A 22,495-nucleotide genomic window follows, 5' to 3' on the forward strand; every position below is an offset into this window, starting at 1 on the left:
CAAGAATTCTTTTAGCTTGTTTATATAATGGAAAGGTCTTTTTTCTTTCTCCTTTCACTATGGCAAGTGTTCCTGGGTAAAGTAGTTTATATTAGCATCTTTGGTCTTCCATCTCCAGTCTTCTGACTTTTCCAGATTCTACTGAAAAGTCAGCTGTTAATCTTGTGGGTTTGTCTTCACGTTACTGTGGCTTTTCTCTTCCAGCTCCTAAGGACCTTTCCTTATTCTGTATATTTAGTGTTTTATATTACTTGGAGGTTTCTTTTCTGGCACCATCTATTTGGTCTTTTGTGTGTTTCCTGTATATGCACTTGGTATGTCTTAGGTTGGGAAAGTTTTCTTTTTATTTCTTATTAAACAATTATCTTGTTGATGATCTAAGCCATTGATCTTTCCTCTGTGTCTATACTTCATAGATTTGGCCTTTTATAGTGTCCCAAAGTTCTTGAATATGTTTAGCTTTAAAAGATGTATCATAGTATGTGGTCCAGTTCCTCTACTTTATTGTCCAGTCCTGATATTCCCTGTTCTAATTGATCAACTCTACTGGCAAGGCTTCCCTCTGAATTTACTAATTGAGATACTGAATTTTTTTTTGATTCTGTATCCATTTCAGCCAGAGTTTTCTTCAGTAGTTCCCTTTATTTGGATTCACTTTTCAAATCCTGAACTGGCCTTATCTGCTGTGTACACACACACACACACACACACACACACACACACACACACACACACACACGGCTCCAATAATGAACCTGACTCTAATGGTGAGAAAAATGAAGAAAAGATAGATAGATGGACACATGGACAGAAATGCTGGATTGGATGGTCTGGGCCCTCAGACAGAAAAACCACAGTACTCTGGGATTAGAAAGAATTGAACAAGAGACAGGATTGTTGCATATATCTGGAAAATGAATGGGAATTATTATGTACAGATAAACAAGGAGGTGGGTTATTTCATACAGCTGGACTAAGGTGACATGTTCAGCTAATCGAAGTAGGAGCAGTATCTATAGGGAAGCTGTCTTCAGGATGTAAACATGTGGGGGCAGAAAAGAAAGCTATGGTGGACATTTTCTGTACACTCTGTCAATTCCCATCCAGTCTCCCAAGGAGGGCTTTGCCATCCCTCTGAGCCTGAGGCTATTGGGGACCAGCACACATCCACGCAGTACTTATCTCAACAATCTCTTTTAAAGTAGTAACACATAACTGTGTATCTCCAGAATCTGCTTGTTAACAGATAAATAAATGCCTTTCTCTAGATTCTGCTTGTCTCAATGTGTTACACCCAGTGCTTAGAATTGTCCCCCTTTGTTCTTCTGTTTGTTCCTTTATCCTTTTTATCCACTTTTGTTTCTTCTTTTCTCTTTACATCTTTCCCCTTATTTCTTCATTTTACCTTTATAAATGTGCTTCTCTGGGCATGGTTCCCTTTTCTGACCAATGAGAGTCCTCCGCCTGTAGCTAAAGTTCATGTTCTAGTTCCTGTGCAGGCAGTATTTGCCACAGCCATTCAGGGCTCTAGGGCTCCAGGAACAGGCCTGACTGGGGCAGAGAGAAAAAAACCAGACAGATGAAAAGAAATACTGGGATCAGGTGCTCTGGGCTCTCTGATGGAGAAAATGCAGCACCCCCAAAACATCATGTTTATTAATATAGAGTTGAACAGAGAGGTAGAGTTATTGCATACATCTGAACAAGGAAGTGGGGTTATTACATGCAAATAAAGGACAGCTATGCTATCTCTCTCAGCTTCAGAGACTTTGTCAAAGACCTCATAGGTCTGAGGCCTTTTGGTCCTTGACATGACTATATCCATGTCAACAACACACATTCATTCATGGCTTTGCTGTTGTTTGTTTTTGCTCTTTTGGGGGCTGCCACCCAGATCCCAAATAAATCACTCACGGAGGCTTATTCTTAATTACAAATTAGCCTTAGCTTCTTTTGTTTCTAGTCAGCTTTCCTTAACTTATCACATCTACCTTTTGCCTCTGGGCTTTTCCCATTATTTTACTTGTATAAATCTTACTCTTACTCCATGGCTTGCTGTGTAGCTGGGTGGATGGCTCCTGATGTCTTCCTCCTTCTCTGACTACTTCTTTTTTTCAATCTCTTCTCTCAGATTTCTCCTTCTATTTATTCTCCCTGCCTGCCAGCCCTGCCTATCCTTTCTCCTGCCTCGCTATTGGCCACTCAGTTCTTTATTAGACCATCAGGTGTTTTAGACAGGCACAGTAACACAGCTTCACAAAGTTAAACAAATGCAACATAAACAAAAGTAACACACCTTAAAATAACATTCTACTACATGGCTTTCTCCATTTTCCACATTCATCATTTTTATTCAGCAATATGTTTGTGCTGTCAGTAATTTCCATTAGTTTATTCATATCTTCTTTAAGTTCATTCAGATGTTTGTGTACTCTTTAAACTCCTTAAATTCTTTGTGTTTATAATTTTTTAAATCATCTGTGCTGGAGAGATGGCCCAGTGGTTAAAATCAGTTGTTCTTTCAGAGGACCCAGGTTCAATTCCCAGCACATATATGGCAGCTCCCAACTATCCATAATTCCAGTTCCAAGGGACACAACATCCTCTTCTTAACTCTGTAGGCCCCAGGTATGTATGTGATGCACAGGTACACATGCAGACAAAACACTCATACACATAAAATAAAAATAAATAAATTGGAAAACTATTAAATCTGTGTCCTGGGGTTCATCTAGGTAATTCACATTGGAAAACATTCTTTGTGGTGGACATAATTTCCTGGCCTTTTATATTGTTTGTGTTTTTTTCAATGGTCCTGGCCATGTAGGTTTATTTCATTGATTGTGTGCTGATATGAGATTTCAGCTTGCCTTTGAGAGTGAAAATCTCATTCTGTTTCTGTTGTTGTTCAAACTTGGTTGATTTCAGATCAAGTAGGAAGAGTTTGTATGTCAGTCCGTCAGATATTATGTTGAATTTTGATCATAGAGAGGTTGTTTCCAACTCAGTAGTGAGGCAGGGAGGCACAACAATGCAGCTCCCAGCTGAGTGTGGGCATGGAGTGGCATGGAGCTGCATGGAAGGGGATACAGCTACCTAGCTGGGAGTAGAGTTGAAAGCTAACAAGGAGCAAGGGACCTGGTGTGGATTTATAGACAGAGTGTGCAATTGAGACTCCTGGATGGGCTTGGGCAACAGGGGTGGTGCCAGGCAATGGTATGTGGGTGCCACTTCCAGCTGGTCCTCTGCAGGGCAAAGACCTGAGTGAGAAGACGTGTTCTGGGTTTGGATGTGGGTGTCTCTTGCAGAGAGTACAAGGGTGGGACCCCTTTCTGTTCTTAAATGTCAGTATGACAGCATCTCTCACTGTAATGCAGGTTGGTTGCAAATTTAATCTCCTGCCTTGATTTCTGGAATACCTGAGCTACGGAAGTACATTGCCACACATGCTTTGATCCCTTCAGGTTTTGTTCCCATTGATTTTAGACACAATGAACCAATTTCTTTTTATAAAAAGACCTTACTCTGTCTGGCTTCTCAAACCTCAAATCTGTTCTTTCTTATCTCTGGAGCTCCATTTTGGTACTTCTGGTTCAGTCTAATTTCCTGTTTAGGTGCCAAATTACATGGCATTTCCTCTGAGAAGGATTAGTCCTATGAGATGAGCCTGCAGAGCTGAGTGAATCATCACAATCATAAAAAAAATCCATTACGTTAGAATTTCTTCTTTTTTACACAAAAAGCTATACAAAAGGCTTAGTGAAGACAGAGGCCACATTTTATTTGCTCAACCCTTGTATATGTAGAGATAGTGTAATTCTTGACCCAGTGTTTTGAGTGGTAAGGCTAGAGGCATTAGATAAAATCGAATGTGCCTAAGGCTTGCTAGAAAAACACAAAGAACTCACAATTTTCTATTTGAAACTCAATGGAGGCTCTTTCTTCACATATCAGTTGTGAGAATTAGATGAAGTTATTTGTAAAGAGAGTGTTCCTGAGAAAGGATTCCTCTAGAGTATATTAGATAATTTTTATTTTTTAAATATAAATTTCATTGTTTTATATATATATATATATATAGTGTTATGGGATACATATAGATAACAAGATAGTTTATAAGAACAAGTTAGTATATCCACACACTCAGGTTTCCTCATTTAAAAAATGTGAGCAAAAGCAGCTGGCTTTCATTTTGTGGTAGAACAACAATAGTATTCTTCATATCTGGTACTCAGTTCTACCTCTCTTCCTTATTGAGAATGGCTCATTTTACTTAATCATGTTGAGCCTCTGTTTTCTCATCTGCATTTACCTAATGGGATCTTTTCTAGCAAACTACACCGACTTTGACGATAAAATAACTTATGTGGAAGGAGAAATTCCAATTGCTGTGATTTGATCAGTACGTGCTAGATTTGTGTATCAACATACTACACTATGTTCCATTAATGTGTAAAATTATTTCATGTTAACAAAAATTACTTAGTGATTTCTAAAACGTGCACCAGGTAATGGGCCCACCTATTCAGAATGGCTTTTGAAGTCTTCCGTATTTTCTTTGTAGCACCCAAGAAGTAAAGTTTAAGTTTGAGCAGACAAAAGGGAACATTTTACTTTTAATCAATTCTGCCCTGAGCCCTCCTCTATCCCCTCAGCACTGATCTCAAATGAGTCCAAACTCCCAGAAATACTTGCATGCTTCTTTCTATTGCTGTGTAGACCTGGTGAAGCAGTGTTTTAATAGTCTTCTTAGACAGAGGATGGACTTTTTTGTTTACCATATTTACCATTTCAGAAATATGAGTAACACTGAATTCACCATACCATTTTGTCAGTCTTGCCCATGATCTTCATCCAAGAGCATGAGCTTTGAAGGTAAAACTGGATTTCCATCCTCAACTCACAGTGTTAGCTTTTTGATTCATTTAATTGGTTTCAGGTGTACATTCTTTTCAGGGGCTATGAATCTGAGATAGCCTAGGTTCTAGAGAGATGAGTTTAGGGAGCAAGTTTCTCCACTTCATAGCCATGAGAACCACCATGCCTATGATGTGAAACTTCGAACTCACCATTTTTGGTAGTGATGGATGTTAGAGGGATGTGGAAATTTTAAAATGTACTTTGCTTTTTTTTTTTTTTTTTTTTTTTTTTTTTTTTTTTTTTTTTTTTTTGCTTTTTTGAGACATGGTTTCTCTGTGTAGTTTTGGTGCCTGTCCTGGATGTTGCTCTGTAGATCAGGCTGGCCTCGAACTCACAGAGATTAGTCTGGCTCTGCCTCCTGGGTGCTGGGATTAAAGGCATGTTCCACCACCACCTGGCTGTACTTTGCTTTTTAAAACAAGTTTTGTTTTTTTTTTTTTGATTCACATAAAAATCAAGAAGGCAGTACAGAGGCCCCTTGAACCTTATATCCAGTTTGCCCTATTAAAATCTCACATTGTAGTGATGTGTGGTGATATATTGTCTCCCAATATATTGTGTACCCTAATAAAACTTATCTGGGGTCAGAGAACAGAACAGCCACTAGATTAGACATAGAGGCCAGACAGTGGTGGCACACACTCTTAATCCTAGCTTTCTGGAGGCAGAGATCCATCTCTGTGAGTTCAAGGCCACACTGGAAACAGAGCCAGGCATGGTGGCACACACCTTTAATCCCAGCACTTGAGATCTCATGTCCTTGCTTGGGAAGGACACATGCCTTTAATCCCAGGAAGTGATGGCAGGAAGCAGAAAGGCATGTAAGGCATGAGGACCAGGAATTAGAGGCTTTTAAACTTTTAGGCATTTTAGCAGCAGTTCAGCTGAGATCCATTTGTGTGAGGACTCAGAGGCTTCCAGTTTGAGGAAACAGGATCTGATGAGGAACTGTGGCTTGTTCTGTCTCTCTAGTCTTTCAGCCTTTCACCCCAATATCTGGCTCTAGGTTTTTTATTTAATAAGACTATTTAAGATTCATGTTTACAGACATGTTTATTATAATTAAAATAATATAATATTATATTGAAAAAAGTTTTTATTTAAAACATTTTTGAATTTAAATATATTTTAATCATATTCTTCCCCTCCCCCAAGTCCAGATCCTTTTTCCCTCCCTATCCATCCAACTTTTTAAACCCTTTCTCAAAAAACAAACAAAAACCAAATTCAACGAAACCCCCAGAATGAAGACAATAAAACCCTGCCCAAAAAGAAAAAAACAAACCAATAAACAAAACCCCATCAAACTATAACCAAATAAAAGCACACAAGAACTGTGGAGTCCACTATATGTTGGTCAACTACCTCTGAGCATGAGGCCTGCCCTGGAGTGGCTGGTATACTTAGTGCCACTCCATTGAAGAAAACTGATTTTCCCTCTCCCAGCAGGTAAAAGTGACAGTTCAGTTGTTAACCTTTACCCTAGTGGCTAGATTTTCATTCATTCATGCGTTCAGTTCATTCATTCATTTAAAAGATATAACAAAATAAAATATAATAAACCGAAACTGTCACAACAAAGCTGTACAGGACAAACCAACAGAAGGAATAGAGCCCAAGAAAAGGCATAAGAATCAGAGACTCACTCATTTGCATCCTCAGGAGTCCCATGAAAACACTAAATTGGAAGCCATGATATATACACAGAAGACCTGGTCCAGACCTGTGCAGGCCTATGAAGGCCCTGTGTACTCTGCTTCAGTTGAAGAAATTTATTTTCAAGCCATTTGGACTCAGCTTGTATTACTAAACAAGTTCAGGGCTGGGTCTTGAAAGGACCTGACTTATCCTTCTAGGATATTTTATATATGCTAAATGTAAATTATGTTATATGCTCTTTTTTTTTTTAAAAAAAAGTATTACATTCATTTACTCTCCCCCCTCGTGTGTGTGTGTGTGTGTGTGTGTGTGTGTGTGTGTGTGTGTGTGTGTGTCTGCATGTTTTTGCAAGTGCCATGGTTCATGTGTGGAGGTCAGAGGACAACTTGAAGTTCTCTACTACTATGTGGATTTGGGGGAATCAAAGTAAGGTTGCATGTTTGGTGGTAAATGTCTTCCCCTCTGAGCCATCTCACTAGGCTCCCTATGTTTTTTTTTATATTTCCTTCATATATTCTTGCCATCTTCAGTCAAATCTTATTGAAAGTCCCAGAGTGGTTACTAATTACATAAGGGTTGAGGGCACATGATGGGTTAACAAGGCAAAAGGCAGAAAGCAGTGCTCCCTTCCCTTAGTCCAAAGTAGGAGGGATCCTTGTTTCCCCTTTAGAAACAATGTCCAGAATGGCAACCATATTAGGGTGAGAGGCTACAAAATGATATCACAGATGGAGGAGGAGCTAGAGAAGACAGATAAGGCTATGTATGTGAGGCCTATTTGGGGACAACATGCTGCCATTACTTTACTTTGTCCTAGTTTCTTTTCCTGTCACCATGATAAAATAACCCAGCAAAAGCAATTCAAGGGAGAAAGGCTTTATTTCAGTTCTCAGTCCAAGGGTATAGTGTTGTAAAATATTATTGAACTGGGCAAAGATGTGTTACATTTGTTTATGCTGCAGAATAGTACTTTAACTGTGTAAAGGTGTGTGACTATTGTTTATCCTGCATTTGTTTAACGATGTAAGGATGTGTTGCATCTGTTTCACCTTGCCTGCTGAAGGCACCTGATTGGTCTAATAAAGAGCTGACTAGCCAATACCTAGATAGGAGAAAGGATAGGTGGGGCTGGCAGAGAGAACAAATAGGAGGAGAAATCCAGGCTCAAAGAGAGAGAAGAATGAGAGAATGAGGGACACACCTCCAGCCAGCCAGAGAAGCAGTGAAAGGAAGTTATACAGAAGGAATGTAATAAGCTCTGAGGCAAAAGGCAGATAAACAGGTTGATTTAAGTTAAAAGAGCTAGCCAGCAAAGAGCATAAGCTAGGCTGAGCATTCAAAATTAATAAGTCTCTGTGTCATGATTTGGGAGCTGGTCCTGCTGGCTCCAGTGAAAAAGCATGGAACACTCTAGTCTCATCGTAATGGGGAAGTCAAGGTAGCATGAGCTTGAAGCTGCTGGTTATGATGTGTGAAATCAAGAACCAGGCAGGAATGGATGTTTGCTGTTGCTCAGCTTTGGCCACTTGCACAGTCCAGAATTTCAATCAAGGAATGTTTCCACACACAGTGGGCAGGTCTTCCTACCTCAGTTGACCTAATCAATACAGATCCCCACAGACTTGTCAAGAGGCCCAATTCCCATACAATTCTAAGCTGATGATTGACACTAGCTATCATGCCATCTCACTGACTACTTCAAGACCTGTGGCATCAGAGCTTCGTGTGTGAAGATATTAAAACACTCACTCACACACACACACACACACACACACACACACAATTGACCTACTTTGTCTTGCACCAGGAATTTGTAAATAGTGTATCTAGAGTTCAGACCCAAGTTTTATGTTTTGCTTCCTGTATTTGTGAATTTCAGAAGCAACACAAATTTAATAGTGGTCCTTAGCAGCAGCCTAAAACTTTCTAAGGAAGAGCAATGTGTCGGTGTGGAATGTGATTAAAATAGAAACATCATGGACTTTTTGTAAATATTCTAGTGGAGATGTGTGTGTGTGTGTGTGTGTAATATATAATCATATAGTACATTAGATCATATGCAAGAATCAAGACTGAAACTTGCCTTTTTTAAAAGCTTGGTTATCTCTGGAAAGAGGGGTTAGTGTGATTTTTTTTTAAACTCATTTTTCATTTTCAGAATTTTATGAAGATGAATTAAAATGTTATTTTCAAAGAGAATTGTGGGACTGGAGAGATGGCTCAGCAGTTAAGAGCACTGGCGGTTCTTGCAAAGGACTTGATTTCAGTTCCCAGTGCCAAATTGGCAGCTCACAAAATATCCTTACCCCCAATTCGGGGGATCTGGTGAGCTCATGCAGTGCACATACATAGAGGCAAAACCCTCATATACATATACTTAAAAAAAACACAACGGAGATTGCACTTTAACTTACGTCCTGCTCACATACTGCATGCTGGGTGAACTAAGAGCCTTTTGCACATGTTAACTGGAGGTCTTCCAAGAACAAACTTCTTGGAAAGAAACTGGTAGTTAGCAACACATGTAGCTCAGGAAGAAGAGCCAGCTTTTTAGAATAAAGTTTTATCTTTCTGTGAATTATTATTCTGACCAGCCATCCATATTTAGACTCTGAAAGAGAGAGGTGGCCTACTAGCAAACTCTAAGGCATACATCTTTGCAATTTTTATTATGGAAAATTTCAAACATATACAAAAGTATAGAGAATAATGAATTCTCAAACATCTATCACACAGCTCCAACAATTATCAAATCAGAGCCAATCTTGTTTCATCTATATACAAACTTATACCACCCTGATTATATTGAAGCAAATAACAGTAGCATATCTTTCAATTTTCAGTACAGTTTTCTAAAAGATAAGCGCTTCTTTAGAAAGCAAAACCACAGTACATATCACAAATAGAAACTCCAGTAATTATAAGATGTGGTTTTATTTCAAAGTCTGTAGGATATGGGGACACAATACATTTCACTGGTACCATGAGGAAGGGTGCTTACACTAAAGTGGAGTTCAAGCCTTTCCCAATATAATCATTTATAGTGAAAAAGTAAAACACAACTGCCATATTAGTACCTCTTTGGAACCCTTGGAATGAGCTGAATAAGAGTATTGACATCACACACCCTGTGGCAAAACTCCGTAAAATTTCCTTGGCCTTATCATACACTTATTCCTCTGGAAAGAGTTGACCCAAACTCCCTCATTTAAATTCTTCACTTTGGGTTCCTCTTTTACAGTAGTCTTTCTCCCCGAAGCCTTTCTACGTCACACCAATTTAGCACTCTCAGCCCTTTGCAATTTTACATGCGGAAAGCATGTGGTACTGAGAAGCTAGGAAAGGGAGGAGAACCACAGGCAACAGAAACAGTGAGAGAGGCAAAAGACACTTAGGCAACGAAATGGCAGGATGAGCAGGTATTCTTCATGCTCACCATCAATATTACAGAATAGTGAATCTTTAAAATAAAAAAAAAGCCAGCATTTTTCTGCAAGGAAATGTTGACATTTAAGAAATAGAGCATTGCAAAAAAATTAAATGTATTATTTGTATATTATTTTAAAATTTATTTTTATAAAAACTCACAATAATAGGTTTTCATTGTAGTGTCTTTACAATTACCTTTATAGCAAGTGATATTTTTGAATAAAATTTTAAGCAAATTAACAACAGTACAAAAACACTAAAGTTGTTACGTGAAGGACTAATTCTATAAAATGTTACCCTCAGTGATAGCATAATATTAAAACCGTACCAGCCATTGTATGATATGACATAAAATGAGTACTAATTCTTGTCCCGGAACATCTTCAACTGTCCTGAAATGTTTATGAAACACCTAATACACATGAGCCACACACGTGGTGCTGAGACAGCAGATACTCTACTAGCACCAGATTGGGAGGGAAATGCTTTGCCACAAAGAGATTACAAAATATTAATTGAATCAAAGACCTCCAGTGATGCCAACCATATTTCAAGTAGTGTCTTGGATGCACAATATGCAGAGTAAGGAAAAATAGTCGTTGCTCTCAAAGGTAATAGTCTAATGAAGAAGGCAGACACATCAGAAAAGCACAACAAAAGGCTATAGGTGCTGAATTAAGTCCGCTCACATACAATAGTACAACAACCAGAGCAAACAATGTTGGTAAAATAGACAGAGGAGTGTTCCAAGATGTAGAAGGAAAACCAGATGGGCGGTCTTCCTGGGAACCTTAAAAGTGCTCCGGTGAACTTGACAATACCACTGAATACTGGATTCACATCAATGATTTTATTTCAGTGTAATCTGGAACATGGTTTCTGTTCATCTGGAAAAAGAAACAAACATACATTTTGCAGGTGTATATTTACAATTCTTCCAAGCAGCACAGTTATTAAGGACATATTAGGTGCACCAATCACTCGGCATTTAGAAAGCCCATGCAGGCTCTAAGGCAAATGCAATGTGAACCTAGATCAGCAGTTGAGGGAATTACAGGTACACGTGTACACACATACACACACATTCCCATTCTCTCTCTCAAAAAAAATTGTGAAACCAGTGATACCAAAGGGGAACTGGAAATTAAGATGCAAAAACAAAAAAAATCATGAATTCTACCTTGTAAAAGAGTCTAGACTTCCAGGAGTAATTCAAATTGGTCAAGTCCAACAAACTGTTAACCACTACACAGAAGTGTGTCTCTTAATTCAGTTAAAAGACCATCTCATTGGAGATGTTTACAACAGTATCTATTTGTATCATCTACAATGACAGATTGAGGATGATTTGGTAATTTGGGTGAAATTACAGTGTAAGAACTGCAATTAGGTCTAACTTCCAAATCCTGGTGTAGTTTCTATCACCTCCCGTTCTCTCATAAAAACCTCTTGTGGCCATACTGACCTCTCATAGTTCTGTTTGCTCAGAACTGTTTAACTGTGTTACATACAGTGTCATATCAAGAGAGGGCTACCAGGAAAATAGTAAGCCTGAAGGTAAAAGTTCTGCTCAGGGACAATTTTCATCTATATCCCGTAAGGCATTCTTAGAGAAATGAAACCATACTGTTCAATGAAAAACCTTATTAATCATCTCAAATGAATCTATACAGAATAATAAAGCAAATGGCTTATACAAGTCAATTTCCTGTCTTTAGTTTGTTTCTTTAAAGTATAGGCAAGATTACGTTTCCAGTATATAAACAAACCTATATTAACATGTTTCCTCTGTACATCAGGGCTGTGAGTGGAGCTAAGTATTCCAGTACATGCTCAGCATGCATGAGGTGCTGGGAAAAAAATCCCTCGTTACCAACAAAACACTTGAAAAGTGGGAAATGAAAGCTATTTATAAAATGTATGGGAACTAGCACTCTAGTAATCCTTTGTTTTACATCTAGTATCCTCCTATGAGTGAGTACATACCATGTTTGTCTTTCTGACTCTGAACCAATAGCTGAGGAGCCCCCAACAGGATCAGGCCCTCTGGATAAGTGAGACAGTTGAGTAGCTTGAACTGTTTGGGAGGCACCCACCCAGGCAGTGGGACCGGGACCTGTCCTTAGTTCATGAGCTGGCTGTTTGGAACCTGGGGCCTATGCAGGGACACTTTGCTCAGCCTGGATGAAGGAGGAGGGGGTTGGACCTGCCTGGACTGAATCTACCAGGTTGAGCTGAATCTCCAGGGGAGTCCTTGCCCTGGAGGAGATGGGAATGGGGGGTGAGCTGGGGGAGGGCAGGAGGGGGGGGCAGGAGGACGGGGGAATTCGTGGCTGATGTGTAAAATTAAATCAAATTATAAAATTTAAAAAAAGATAATACATGTTAGCAAAAAAATGTATAGGAAATAAACTTCTAATTCATATCTGCAAATCGCAATTATCTGATGGAGTATCTTCCCTTTTCAATTGAAAGATGGATGTAAAATTTGGTTGTGTATTAGTATAATCATAAATACTATATAAAATGACTTAGCATTCTTGGAAAAATACCCAGTTGTTAAACAGCTTTTGGAGGACTGACTGGTAGAATTAATATACTATCCCCAATTACCTGTTTAAATCTGGAACTACTGACAAACTCTTGAAGAGAAAAATAATTCACAGTATATTTATAGGCAAACAATTCTTAATAATGGATTATGAATACACTTTTGATTATGCATAATTTAAAAATGCACTAAGAAGATCTACAGGATGGCTCAGTGTGTAAAGGCACTTGTGACCAACCCTGACTACATGAATTCTGTTTCCTGACCCTGCATGGTGGAAGAATAGACCACTCCCATACCTTGTCCTTTGACCTCTACAGCTACACAAACACACACATGCGTGCATGTATATGCACATACACACAAATAAATGTAATTTTAAAGGATGACATATTGCTGACTCCAGTAATAGCAAGTAAAGCCTCCATTGCATTTCTGACAGGGTTTCTAAGATTTTTATAAAAAGAAATATCCATAAAGCCAAATTCATTATATCTGTAATGTCAATATTGAAGTTAAGGTTAATGGAAATAAAATTGCAGAATCTACTAGAAACTTTTTAACTAGTAAAAGTAATTTTGAAGTAGGGTGGTGGTGGCACACGCTTTTATTCCCAGCACTTGGGAGGCAGAGGCAGACAGACAGATCTCTGTGAGTTCGAGGCCAGCCTGGGCTACAGAGTGAGTTCCAGGAAAGGTGCCAAAACTACACAGAGAAACCCTGTCTCGAAAAAAAACAAAAACAAAAAATTTTTTTATTGGAATTAAGAATAAGTGCTTCAAATTAGTCATATACTCTTTCTTTGGTCAAAGTATATTTTGATAAAAGTATATTTTGGAAATTAGGGTTTATATTTTAAATCTGAAGTAAAATTTTCCATAAAGGGAAATCACAGTTCTTGAGAAAATGCAAGGACGCCACTTTTAGAAGCTTAAAACAATATTAATTGTGAAATAACAAAAAGCCAAATGGAGAAAAAACATTTGAATGTTCTGAGTATAAATCACACAAAAAGGCAATAAGAACAAATATACATAGGGTTCAAAACCAAAATTAGCCCAGTATGGTGATGAGGACAAATATAATGGCTTTGGGGTTAGAAACTATGAATTCCAGGAGCTGCATACTGATATTCTTTATGTGTTCACGAAGTCCAAATTGTTTACACATTGATTTGTACGTTAAATTTTAAAAAGATGATGCTCCATTAAATTTTTAGCAGTAATTATGTTTTAAAAATGTAATTTGAGAGCAATAAACGCGCTCTTTATCAAACAGCCCTCCTCAAGGCTCGGGAATCTATGGGGAAGAGGAGGCAATGGAATGTTTGCAAGAGTCCTAAGTGGTGTAGGACACCAAAGCAACAGCATTTCCGCCCCGCCCCCCCCCCCCCCCACCCCACACACACACAACAGGACTGAAGTACATAGGAGCTCACACACAGTGCCTGTGACAGCATGGGCAAGGCCTGCCTGAATTCAAGGCAGACACAATCCCAGCATGGAGAAGGGGGAGTGGGTCCAAAGTCCCACCCCTAACCAAGAAGCTATTTGCAATTGATACCTGCTGGGAGAGGGACAATCCGTTTTCTCTAGGGGGGGGGGGGTGACACTGCCTCTTTCAACCCAACTCCAGCTTAGGCCTCATGCTCAGGAATAGCTGAGCAACACAAAATGGACCCCATGTTATTTTGTGTGCTTTTATGATCTGGTGTTTGTGTTTGTTGTTTGTTGCCTTGGTTTCTGAGCAAGAAAGAAAGAGCACAGAGTTGAGTGTGGGTTGGGGGGTGAGGGGCACCTGGGAGGGCTTGGGGCAGGGGAAAGAGCATGATCAAAATATAGTCTGGGATTTTTTTTTCAAAATAAGCTAATATAAAGTAAACAGCTCTAACCCAAGTGATTTTAGTTCTTTAACATGGTCATTTTCCCCCAAGTCTATTCATTGTACTCATAGGAGACGTTTTTGAAAAATGCTCCTGTTAAATATGGAATGATCTTTCCAGTCTTTAATAATATCTTTTAAAAGTGCCTTCTAGAGACCTAAATAGATATGGCAGGGACCTGAGGAGAGTTCCAGAAGACAGAATGACATATTGAGAGGTGGCTCCTTATTTCAAACAAGTATCAAGAGCAACAAGAGTACAACCAAAAGGTTCATTGTAAGAAATGGAACCTTCACTCGCTGGGTCGTGTGTCTTCACAGCTGAGCAACAAGAATATAAAGAATGGAAATGGTCTGAATGACTGTAAATATGTAATCACCATAAACGATTCCATTCCTGCGGTGACCGAGGGGCAGGGAATTTCAACTGAGAAGTCACTAAATTCAAGTATAGATTACTTTCTTTCACAATGAACGTACACTGAGAAAAGCACAGTTTTTCAAAGAGGATCCAAAAAGGTGCTGGGGGTTGGAAGCTGTTGGATGAGTGGGCTAAAAGTATTGTATAAATAGAATTACCCTGATCAAAAGTATCTTATTAGCAAGTCTCTAGAAATATCCTGTCTATCCAGGCAACCCCTTGTAAATTATATAGGAAATGGACATGACTATTTTAATTTTCTACAGTTGGTGATTCCTCACTACTGATTCAAAATGTCCAGTAGTGAAAAGTCAACTGTAAAATTTTCTTGAAAATTAAAATGGTTTTCTGTCATAGGAAAATACGGGAAGCTTCTATCCTAGTCATGTTAGATGACGTTTTGAGGGCTAAAAGTACTGTATGCAGAAAAGAAAGATGTAAAGTCTCAAATTTTTCTTTTTCTTATTTTAATTTCAAACAAATCGCCTGAGTCAACGTTTACCAAGAATGGCTCACTGCCAAGAACCAACACTGTGAATGAGAAAACAAGGGGAAAAACATAAAAAGATGCCCCCCACCCCATCCCCCGCCACCCCCGCCCCGCCAGCTGGTAGAACTCTAAAGGCCTCCACTAAGAAACAAACCACAAGCCTGACATCAAAAGCGCGCACGCACACTCACGCACAAACACATGTAAAGGGTGTTTAAAGGAAAAACACCACCCAAACAAAACATCACAGGGCAGACAGACACGCACGCATACACGCGCGCATACAAAAAGCACACCCTCTATGAAGAGCAGGGCAAGCAGTTAAGGCACCTTTCACGAAATCCCATGCAGCTCTGGCTGACCGCAAGATTTTTACAGTGTCACCAAGAAGCGATTAGAAAAGCATGTGAAAAAACGTGCAATTTGTCTGCAAACAGCGCCTGGCAACAGAGACAGTTTGCAAGCGTGATTCAGAGGTCTGCCTGCCAAGGAAACAAAAGAAGCCTCCCTCCTGCCCGTGCGGGCGCACAGGGCAGGAGAGGTGCTCTCCTGGCAGGCAGGCAGGCAGGAGGCAAGTGCGGGGAGGCGACAGGCGGGAGTCCGGGCGGGCGGGAGCGGTACATACTAGGGCTCGCTCTCCGGCAGGGACGGGGCGGCCGAGTTTCCATTAGTCGGGGAGCCGCCCAGCTTCAGTTTCTCCAGGTACTCGGCATGCACGGGCTTGTGGCACTGGAGGACCTTGATGGCATCTTCGATCTTGAACCACTCTCGCTTCCTGCCGATGTTGACCGAGTCTTCCCAATCCTCCAGCAGCTCGGTGACGGTGAGCACGAACACGTAGGTCCGGTGCTTGCGGTCCTGGTTCTGCTCGAAGACACCAAGCAGCCGGCCCAACTTCCCCTTGACTCCCGCCTCCTCGTACACCTCGCGCACCGCCGCGCCGTCCGGCTCCTCCTCGGGCTCCATGCCCCCGCCGGGCACGATCCAGCGGTCGGGGTAGCGGCTGCTGCTCACCAGGAGCACCTCGTCTTCGCGCTCGCTGCGGAAGCACAGGCACGCGGCGCGCTTCTTGAAGCCCTCGGGGTCGTAGGTCCGCGTCTGGTTCGGCTTGCACTTCATCCTCGCCGCTGCTGCCGCCGCCGCCGCCGCCGACTGTGTGTGGTCGCTTGCAGATGCCGAGCGGGCCGCCGCCGCGCAGCCAAGGAGGAGCTGCTGCGGGCAGGGAGAGCGAGGGCTGCAGAAGAGAAGAGCAGAGCGGAGTCTGAGCCGAGCCCGAGCCCGGGGAGACTAGGCGGGGGCGGGCGCGGGGGCGGGGGCGAGCCGGCGCGTCAGTGAGTCCGGGGCGGGCAGCGCCAGCCGGGTACGCCGAGGGTCGCGAGCCCGCTGCCTGATTGGAGGCGCCGCTTCCGCCGCCTGGAGCCGGGAGCCCAGAGCCCGCGCCTCCGCACAGCCCCCGACTGGACCGTGCGCGGTCCCCGCCCTCCCGCCCGCTTGCCCGCTTGCCCGCCCGCCCGCTTACCCGCCTGCTTGCTTGCTTGCCCGCTTGCCCGCTTGCCCGCCCGCTTGCCTGCTTACCCGCCTGCTTGCCCGCTTGCCCGCCCGCCAGCTTGCCTGCTTACCCGCCTGCTTGCCTGCTTGCCCGCTTGCCCGCCCGCCAGCTTGCCTGCTTACCCGCCTGCTTGCCCGCTTGCCTGCTTGCCCGCTTGCCTGTCCGCGATCGCGCGCTCGCTCTGCCGCCCGGCCGCCCAGGCAGGGGTTGAGCGAGGTGAGACGCGTGCGCGCGCGTGGCCGGGCCCGCGTGCGCGCGCGCGGCGGAGGGCGAGGGGCGGAGGCGGGGGTCTCTCGACTCCCGCAACGCGCGACGCCGCTGGCTCACTGCGCAGGCGCCCCTCACCGCTGTGCCTGGGAAGCTTCTAGCTCCCTGTGCGCTGGGGAGGTGCACCCCATTGTGACATTGCGCAGGGTCCCACCACGTGTGAGTGTGGGCCAGACATGGCAGCGGCGGGGGCCAGCTTCCCCCTCCCACCCCCAGCAAGGCACAGGCTGCAGGGTCGAGGTCCGCGTCATCAACCTCTCCCATTATGATCAGCACTTGCCTTATTTCTAGGCAGAAGGCAGGGTGTCGCCAGAATGACCAATGGCAGTCTTGCCAGAATAATCTTTGCTGAGTCACATGCAGCTTGCTTTCTTCAACAGGTTCTCTTCTGCGGCTTGTCAACCATCTTGGCTCAGCCCTTGTCTTAAACACTGGCACACAAACCCTGTTCACAGTTGGCATAGCCTGTCTGTCCCCCAGTTTCCCAGTCATGGAACCCCGGGACTCCTTGTCACAACCCTTGTTTCAACCCCAGTGCAAGATGATTTTGGAGCAGCACCCCCACCAAGTCGTGGATTCCCTGTCAGCCTCCATCCTCACACACTGCACCCTTTCCTGGCCTGCTCACAGATGAGCATTCAGGGCTTTGGTGATCCTTGAAAACGGGGTGTGTGTGTGTGTGTGTGTGTGTGTGTGTGTGTGTGTGTGTGTACTCTCTGAACAGGTGTAGGCCCAAGGTGGGCAAAGGTTTCTTCCTCCACTGCTTCCATTGCTCTCCCCCCATTATGACTTTGGGGACAGGTTTTCCACAATTAGGCTGCACTGGACTAGAAAGCCCCAGGGATTCAGAGTCTCCGTTTCTAGAGGCTTCCTGGCACTGGGATTGCAGCCTGGCTTGTATGTGGGTGGTGTGGATCGGAACTCAGGTCCTCAAGCACTTTGCCTAGTGAGCCATTTCCCTGGCCCAGTGGTTTTCATTTGGAGATTGCAAAGGTCGGTGTGCTTTGATCACACTGACCTCTTGCCAGAGAAGCAGCTTCCCAGAGCCCAAAATTAACACAAAACTTCAACCATACTTTTTAAAAATTTTCTCTAAGGTTTCTCTCATTCCTTCTCTCTTGTAGACTTCTAGATTTCAGGTATATTGAATGTCTCCCCATCATTTTAGGATTTTTTTTTGTCTCTCTCTCATCAGCACTCAAGTGCTATCAAGCGGGTCCTGGGGTGGGTTAAAGGTTAATAGAACCCTGCTTTGGAAAGGAAAACAGTTCCATCAAAGGGAAGTAATCTCGGAAAACTTGGGCGGTGGCTGTGACACACAGTGCAGATTTCAAGTATCAACTGAAGAACATTTTCCATCCCGGTTAAACCAGGAACAACAATGAAAGTGGTCCTGTTCTCAAGGATAACAAATGCCTGAGCTATCTTAGCCAGGTATGACTTCTGTAAATGACTACTGTGGTCTGTGCGGAGAGTATGGGCAGATGCAGGTGGAGACACTGGCTTGGAGAGAGATACTATTACTACTGAAGATACACTACGTAGGAAAGAATGATCAAAGACCTTTGGAGAGGATCAACCTGGATTAAAGACAAAGTAGGAAAAGAGAGCTAGCAAGCACCTTCGGTGGTGTAGATACACGAAGGATTGCTGTGAACCAGATAAAAGCAGATAAATATGCCGGTTCCAACCAGTATTCTTAAATGTTTCTTAAGAAGCTCTGAACTGGTGAAACGAGATTGTGAGAGATCAAAGTCTACTATTCTGGTTAAAGGAGTCATGTGATTTGATTTGTGGGTGATATATTCTTAGGTAAAACTCAGGGAAATGTAGACCTACTTTTTCCTGTTAACTAAAGAATGGAATGTCAGTATTTACAAGAACAGTGGCTTGCTTTCCTGTGTAGTGACTGCAATCACATGGAAAAGACTGTTGCAACACAGACATTCAAATGGGCAATATCAACGAACACAAAGCGCATGAAAAAGACATGTAGTCGTAAAAACTCAGTTTAGGCCTAATAATATTGGAAAATGTCCCAAGTTCTTCTCAGACACTGAATAGTGCCTTGAGTGAAGCAGGGGACACAGGCGTGAAGCTAGCAGATTGGGCTAGGATCTGTGGCAAGCTTAAAAGATCACAACTGTCTGATTAAAAGCCAGGGAGCTCTTGCCTCCTTGCTGCTTGAGGGTCACCACCATCAAGAATGACACAGTAACTACGCAGACCAGAATGTGCATTTTATGACCATCTGTGTACTGTAGAAGAAAGAAATGGCCTTTGATGGCCTTCACCCCAGAAAGGCAACACTAATGAAGGAAAAGAAATTCATGGAAAACTAGACAAAAGGTGAAGGACCACACCAAATGTTATCATCGTAGCTGGAATCAGAACCCATTTTGTTGGTGTCAAGATAACTGGCTTCAGCATCGTTTATGACTTTTTGGATTGTGCAAAGACAGTTGAGCCTAAATATGAATGCTCAAGACTTGGCCTGCATGAGAAGAAAAAGATCTCAGGAAAACAGTGAAAGGAAGCACAAGAACAGTGAAGGAGGTCAGTAGCAAAGAGTGAGCTGAAGACGGTATAACAGCAAAAGGGGGAAAAAATGATTCTGTGGTGAGCTGACCCAGTGTAAAGACCCCAGAAATACGAAGGTCATTTTTAAGACAACAGCCTTGCAAGGTATGACTTGTTGAAATTTCAGTTCCTTCCTCATGAGAATCAGGGCAGGTCACAAATCTCTGAGGTAGCAGACGGCTAACAACTGGGAAGTGTGCCTGTCCCTTTGGCCTTGTCTCTTGCCTTTGCCACGTAAGTCACTTCATCCAGTTTGACAAGAGCAAACTTGAAGCAAGCCGACTTGAAAGTGCCTGTCCTGGGGGATCTGCCCGTGTTTTAGTGCTGGAAGCACTTTGAGAGTAATGTGAAGCAGCGTGGGCTGCCTGGACCACGAGAGACCCAAGGGCCAGTTCATCCCACTCATCCCAGCAAGCATAAACCAAGTCACTCAATAAATGTGGGAGATGATCATTGCAGACCATTCATTCACCGGCATAGCCAGGCAGACAACAGGGTTGTTGCCGGAGATGATTCCAGAGATGATTAAGGAAGCTGAGCCAAGGGTGGCAGGAAAAGCTCTCATTGGAGGCCAGCCGAAATTGCCTGCAGAATTGTTGAACAAAATAAGGAATTGCTGTTTTACAGTGCTGCCTTCTTGGAGTGTTTTGTCACACACAAGGGCTACCTGATAGAACATGTAACCATAAATGGTGCTCAAAATCCAATGAAAAACAGAGAGAATGGTTGTCCCAGTTTCCCCATAACTTCCGCTTCAAGGGGTTGGCATTTAACTAACCATGGAATGAGAAGGATGGGTATGAGATTAAGCCATGTGATATTTGTTGATGACCCTGTTGTATCTGGCAAGCTCACCCACTTACCCTATACACCTGTCATCCCAGAAATTAAGAGAGGCAGTCAATTATTGTGACCATTTTTTGTACTTGGGTGTAGTGTCTCCCATACCTGCATTATCTTGAAATCACCTTGCTCTTGCTAAAGACTTTTGTACAGAGCTGAAGTAGGCTGTGGTTTAGCATGATGTTCATAGCTGTCTTCTTGGGGGAAAGAGTTCACTTTGGTAAGGATTGCTGACTTCATTGAAAGGTATTTTCCATTTTCGTGTACTCCGTGCCATCTGATTTCTTTTTAAAAGCCTCTGAATACCTCCAGGGTTCCCGGTAATAACACCTGTGGCTCCTTGCCATGTTACTTCACACTTTGAAAGCCCAGTTACCCCTGCAAGATAAAATGGAATGAAATGATAGCCAAAAGAAGATGTCGGATTCTATCATCAGTCTAGAAAAGGATTTTGCTTAGTGGCTAGTCTTCTTCCCCAGAGAAGCCATTGCCCTCAATAGTTCTCATCTATGAAATTGGGCAAGTCCCTCAGGAAGCCCAACTCTTCCAAGAGACTTTTGGGACCTGGTGCTCACTCCCACTGTGCACGAGTTCCGCTCTCTGGCCTTGAATTTGAAAGTTCCCTTTGGCTTCTCTCCTATCATAGCTCCAATGAATGGTCCTATGGCTCTCTGTCTGCTTGATGGGGGAGGGTAAGGCTGGGTGCTACCCTGAAACATGCCCTTTGTTCCTGGTGAGCCAGCATAGTCCCTGAGCCCTAGTGTCTACCAAGGACTCAAAACACATCGACTGAATAAATTTGTGAACAAAGTTCCATGGCTCCCAAAGGATCTTTCCTCTTGAGTCTCTGAGTTGCATGAAATGAGTTTCCTTAAACCTGGGGCAGCTCTCCATATGTCTTTTCACACAAGAAGGTGGGGGGTTGCGCCTTTCACATCAACATCCACACCCGCCGCCCCAGATCTCTGTTCTGTGTGTACCACACACACCTTTTTCTCCCTGGGGAATGGCAGTGGCTGTATAGTGGATCTCCAGCAGGTAATTCAGCAAATGTTCCCTCAGGGATACAATGGCTGGAACACAAAAGACCCCAGCATTCCTGATGTGATTGCAGGTTGAATCACTGTGTAATCAGAGAAGCTTCTTCTCTGCCTTTTGTTACTAATGTGATGTTTTGTAGGGGAGAAAACAATTTCTAATATTAAATAAACAAAAGGAAAAGCCCTGTTATTACTAACAACATAAACCCGAGACTAATATTTAGAGACAGTGCTCATCGTGTATACTGCAGTAGGTGTTGCATGCTTCTTCTTTTGTCCAATCTTAAAATTCCTTTGAAGAAGACAGCATCATTGCATGTGGGGAGGGATGACATTAAGATTTGATGCCTATGCGATGCTTCAGTATCTAGCAGCTGCTAGACAGGTTCATGATGGCAAATTCAGGGTCCGCAGAATGGACTGCCCAGGAAGCCTCCAGCTCAGGAAGTCCCCTCAGCTTCCCCAGCTCCTGTCTCAGTGCTGTCCCCATTCTGGCTGCTCTGGCTCCTCAGCCCATGCAGGGATTCTTCCTTGTCCTCAGCCTCTCAGAATCTCCTCCTTTTGAACACTCTCTCCAGCCCCATTGACCAAAGGCTGCCGAAGTCCACACTGATTCCCACTGTGTTTCGGAAAGGGCACAGTCCCTGGCACTGTTAGAGAGATGGAAGGCTTGCTCTGTACATGTCCTGCCTGCTTCAGAGGAGCACAGATCCTTGCAGCGTTGGTTTCTGTGTCTGATGGAATGTGCATACATAGTTTTCTGCACTGTGACAGCTGCATATGGCCTCCATGGTCACAGCACAGCAGTTCAACCACAGGGCCTTCAATAGTGCCTATGACACAAGAGGAATTTCTATATTTAGCG

The 22,495-nt window shown here is 42.9% G+C and overlaps 1 protein-coding gene across 5 annotated transcripts; it reads right to left on the reverse strand.

Annotated features, from left to right (window-relative positions):
* Positions 1-9,222: 9,222 nt before the first annotated feature.
* Positions 9,223-17,350, reverse strand: LOC114710016 (diphosphoinositol polyphosphate phosphohydrolase 3-alpha). 5 transcript variants are annotated; one of them, XM_028894047.2, is made up of 3 exons: positions 17,023-17,333; positions 15,977-16,585; positions 9,223-10,895 (listed from the first exon to the last, which is right to left on the reverse strand). In XM_028894047.2, coding segments are annotated over exons 2-3 (495 nt in total). In that variant the 5' UTR covers positions 16,471-16,585; positions 17,023-17,333; the 3' UTR covers positions 9,223-10,894. The 5 variants fall into 5 exon arrangements, with proteins under 5 accessions (XP_028749880.1, XP_028749882.1, XP_028749883.1 ...); XM_028894049.2 differs by lacking the exon at positions 17,023-17,333 and adding an exon at positions 16,971-17,017; XM_028894050.2 differs by lacking the exon at positions 17,023-17,333 and adding an exon at positions 16,927-16,941.
* Positions 17,351-22,495: the final 5,145 nt, after the last annotated feature.

Source organism: Peromyscus leucopus, chromosome X (genome assembly GCF_004664715.2).
Source record: "Peromyscus leucopus breed LL Stock chromosome X, UCI_PerLeu_2.1, whole genome shotgun sequence".
NCBI classification, from domain to species: Eukaryota; Metazoa; Chordata; class Mammalia; order Rodentia; family Cricetidae; genus Peromyscus; species Peromyscus leucopus.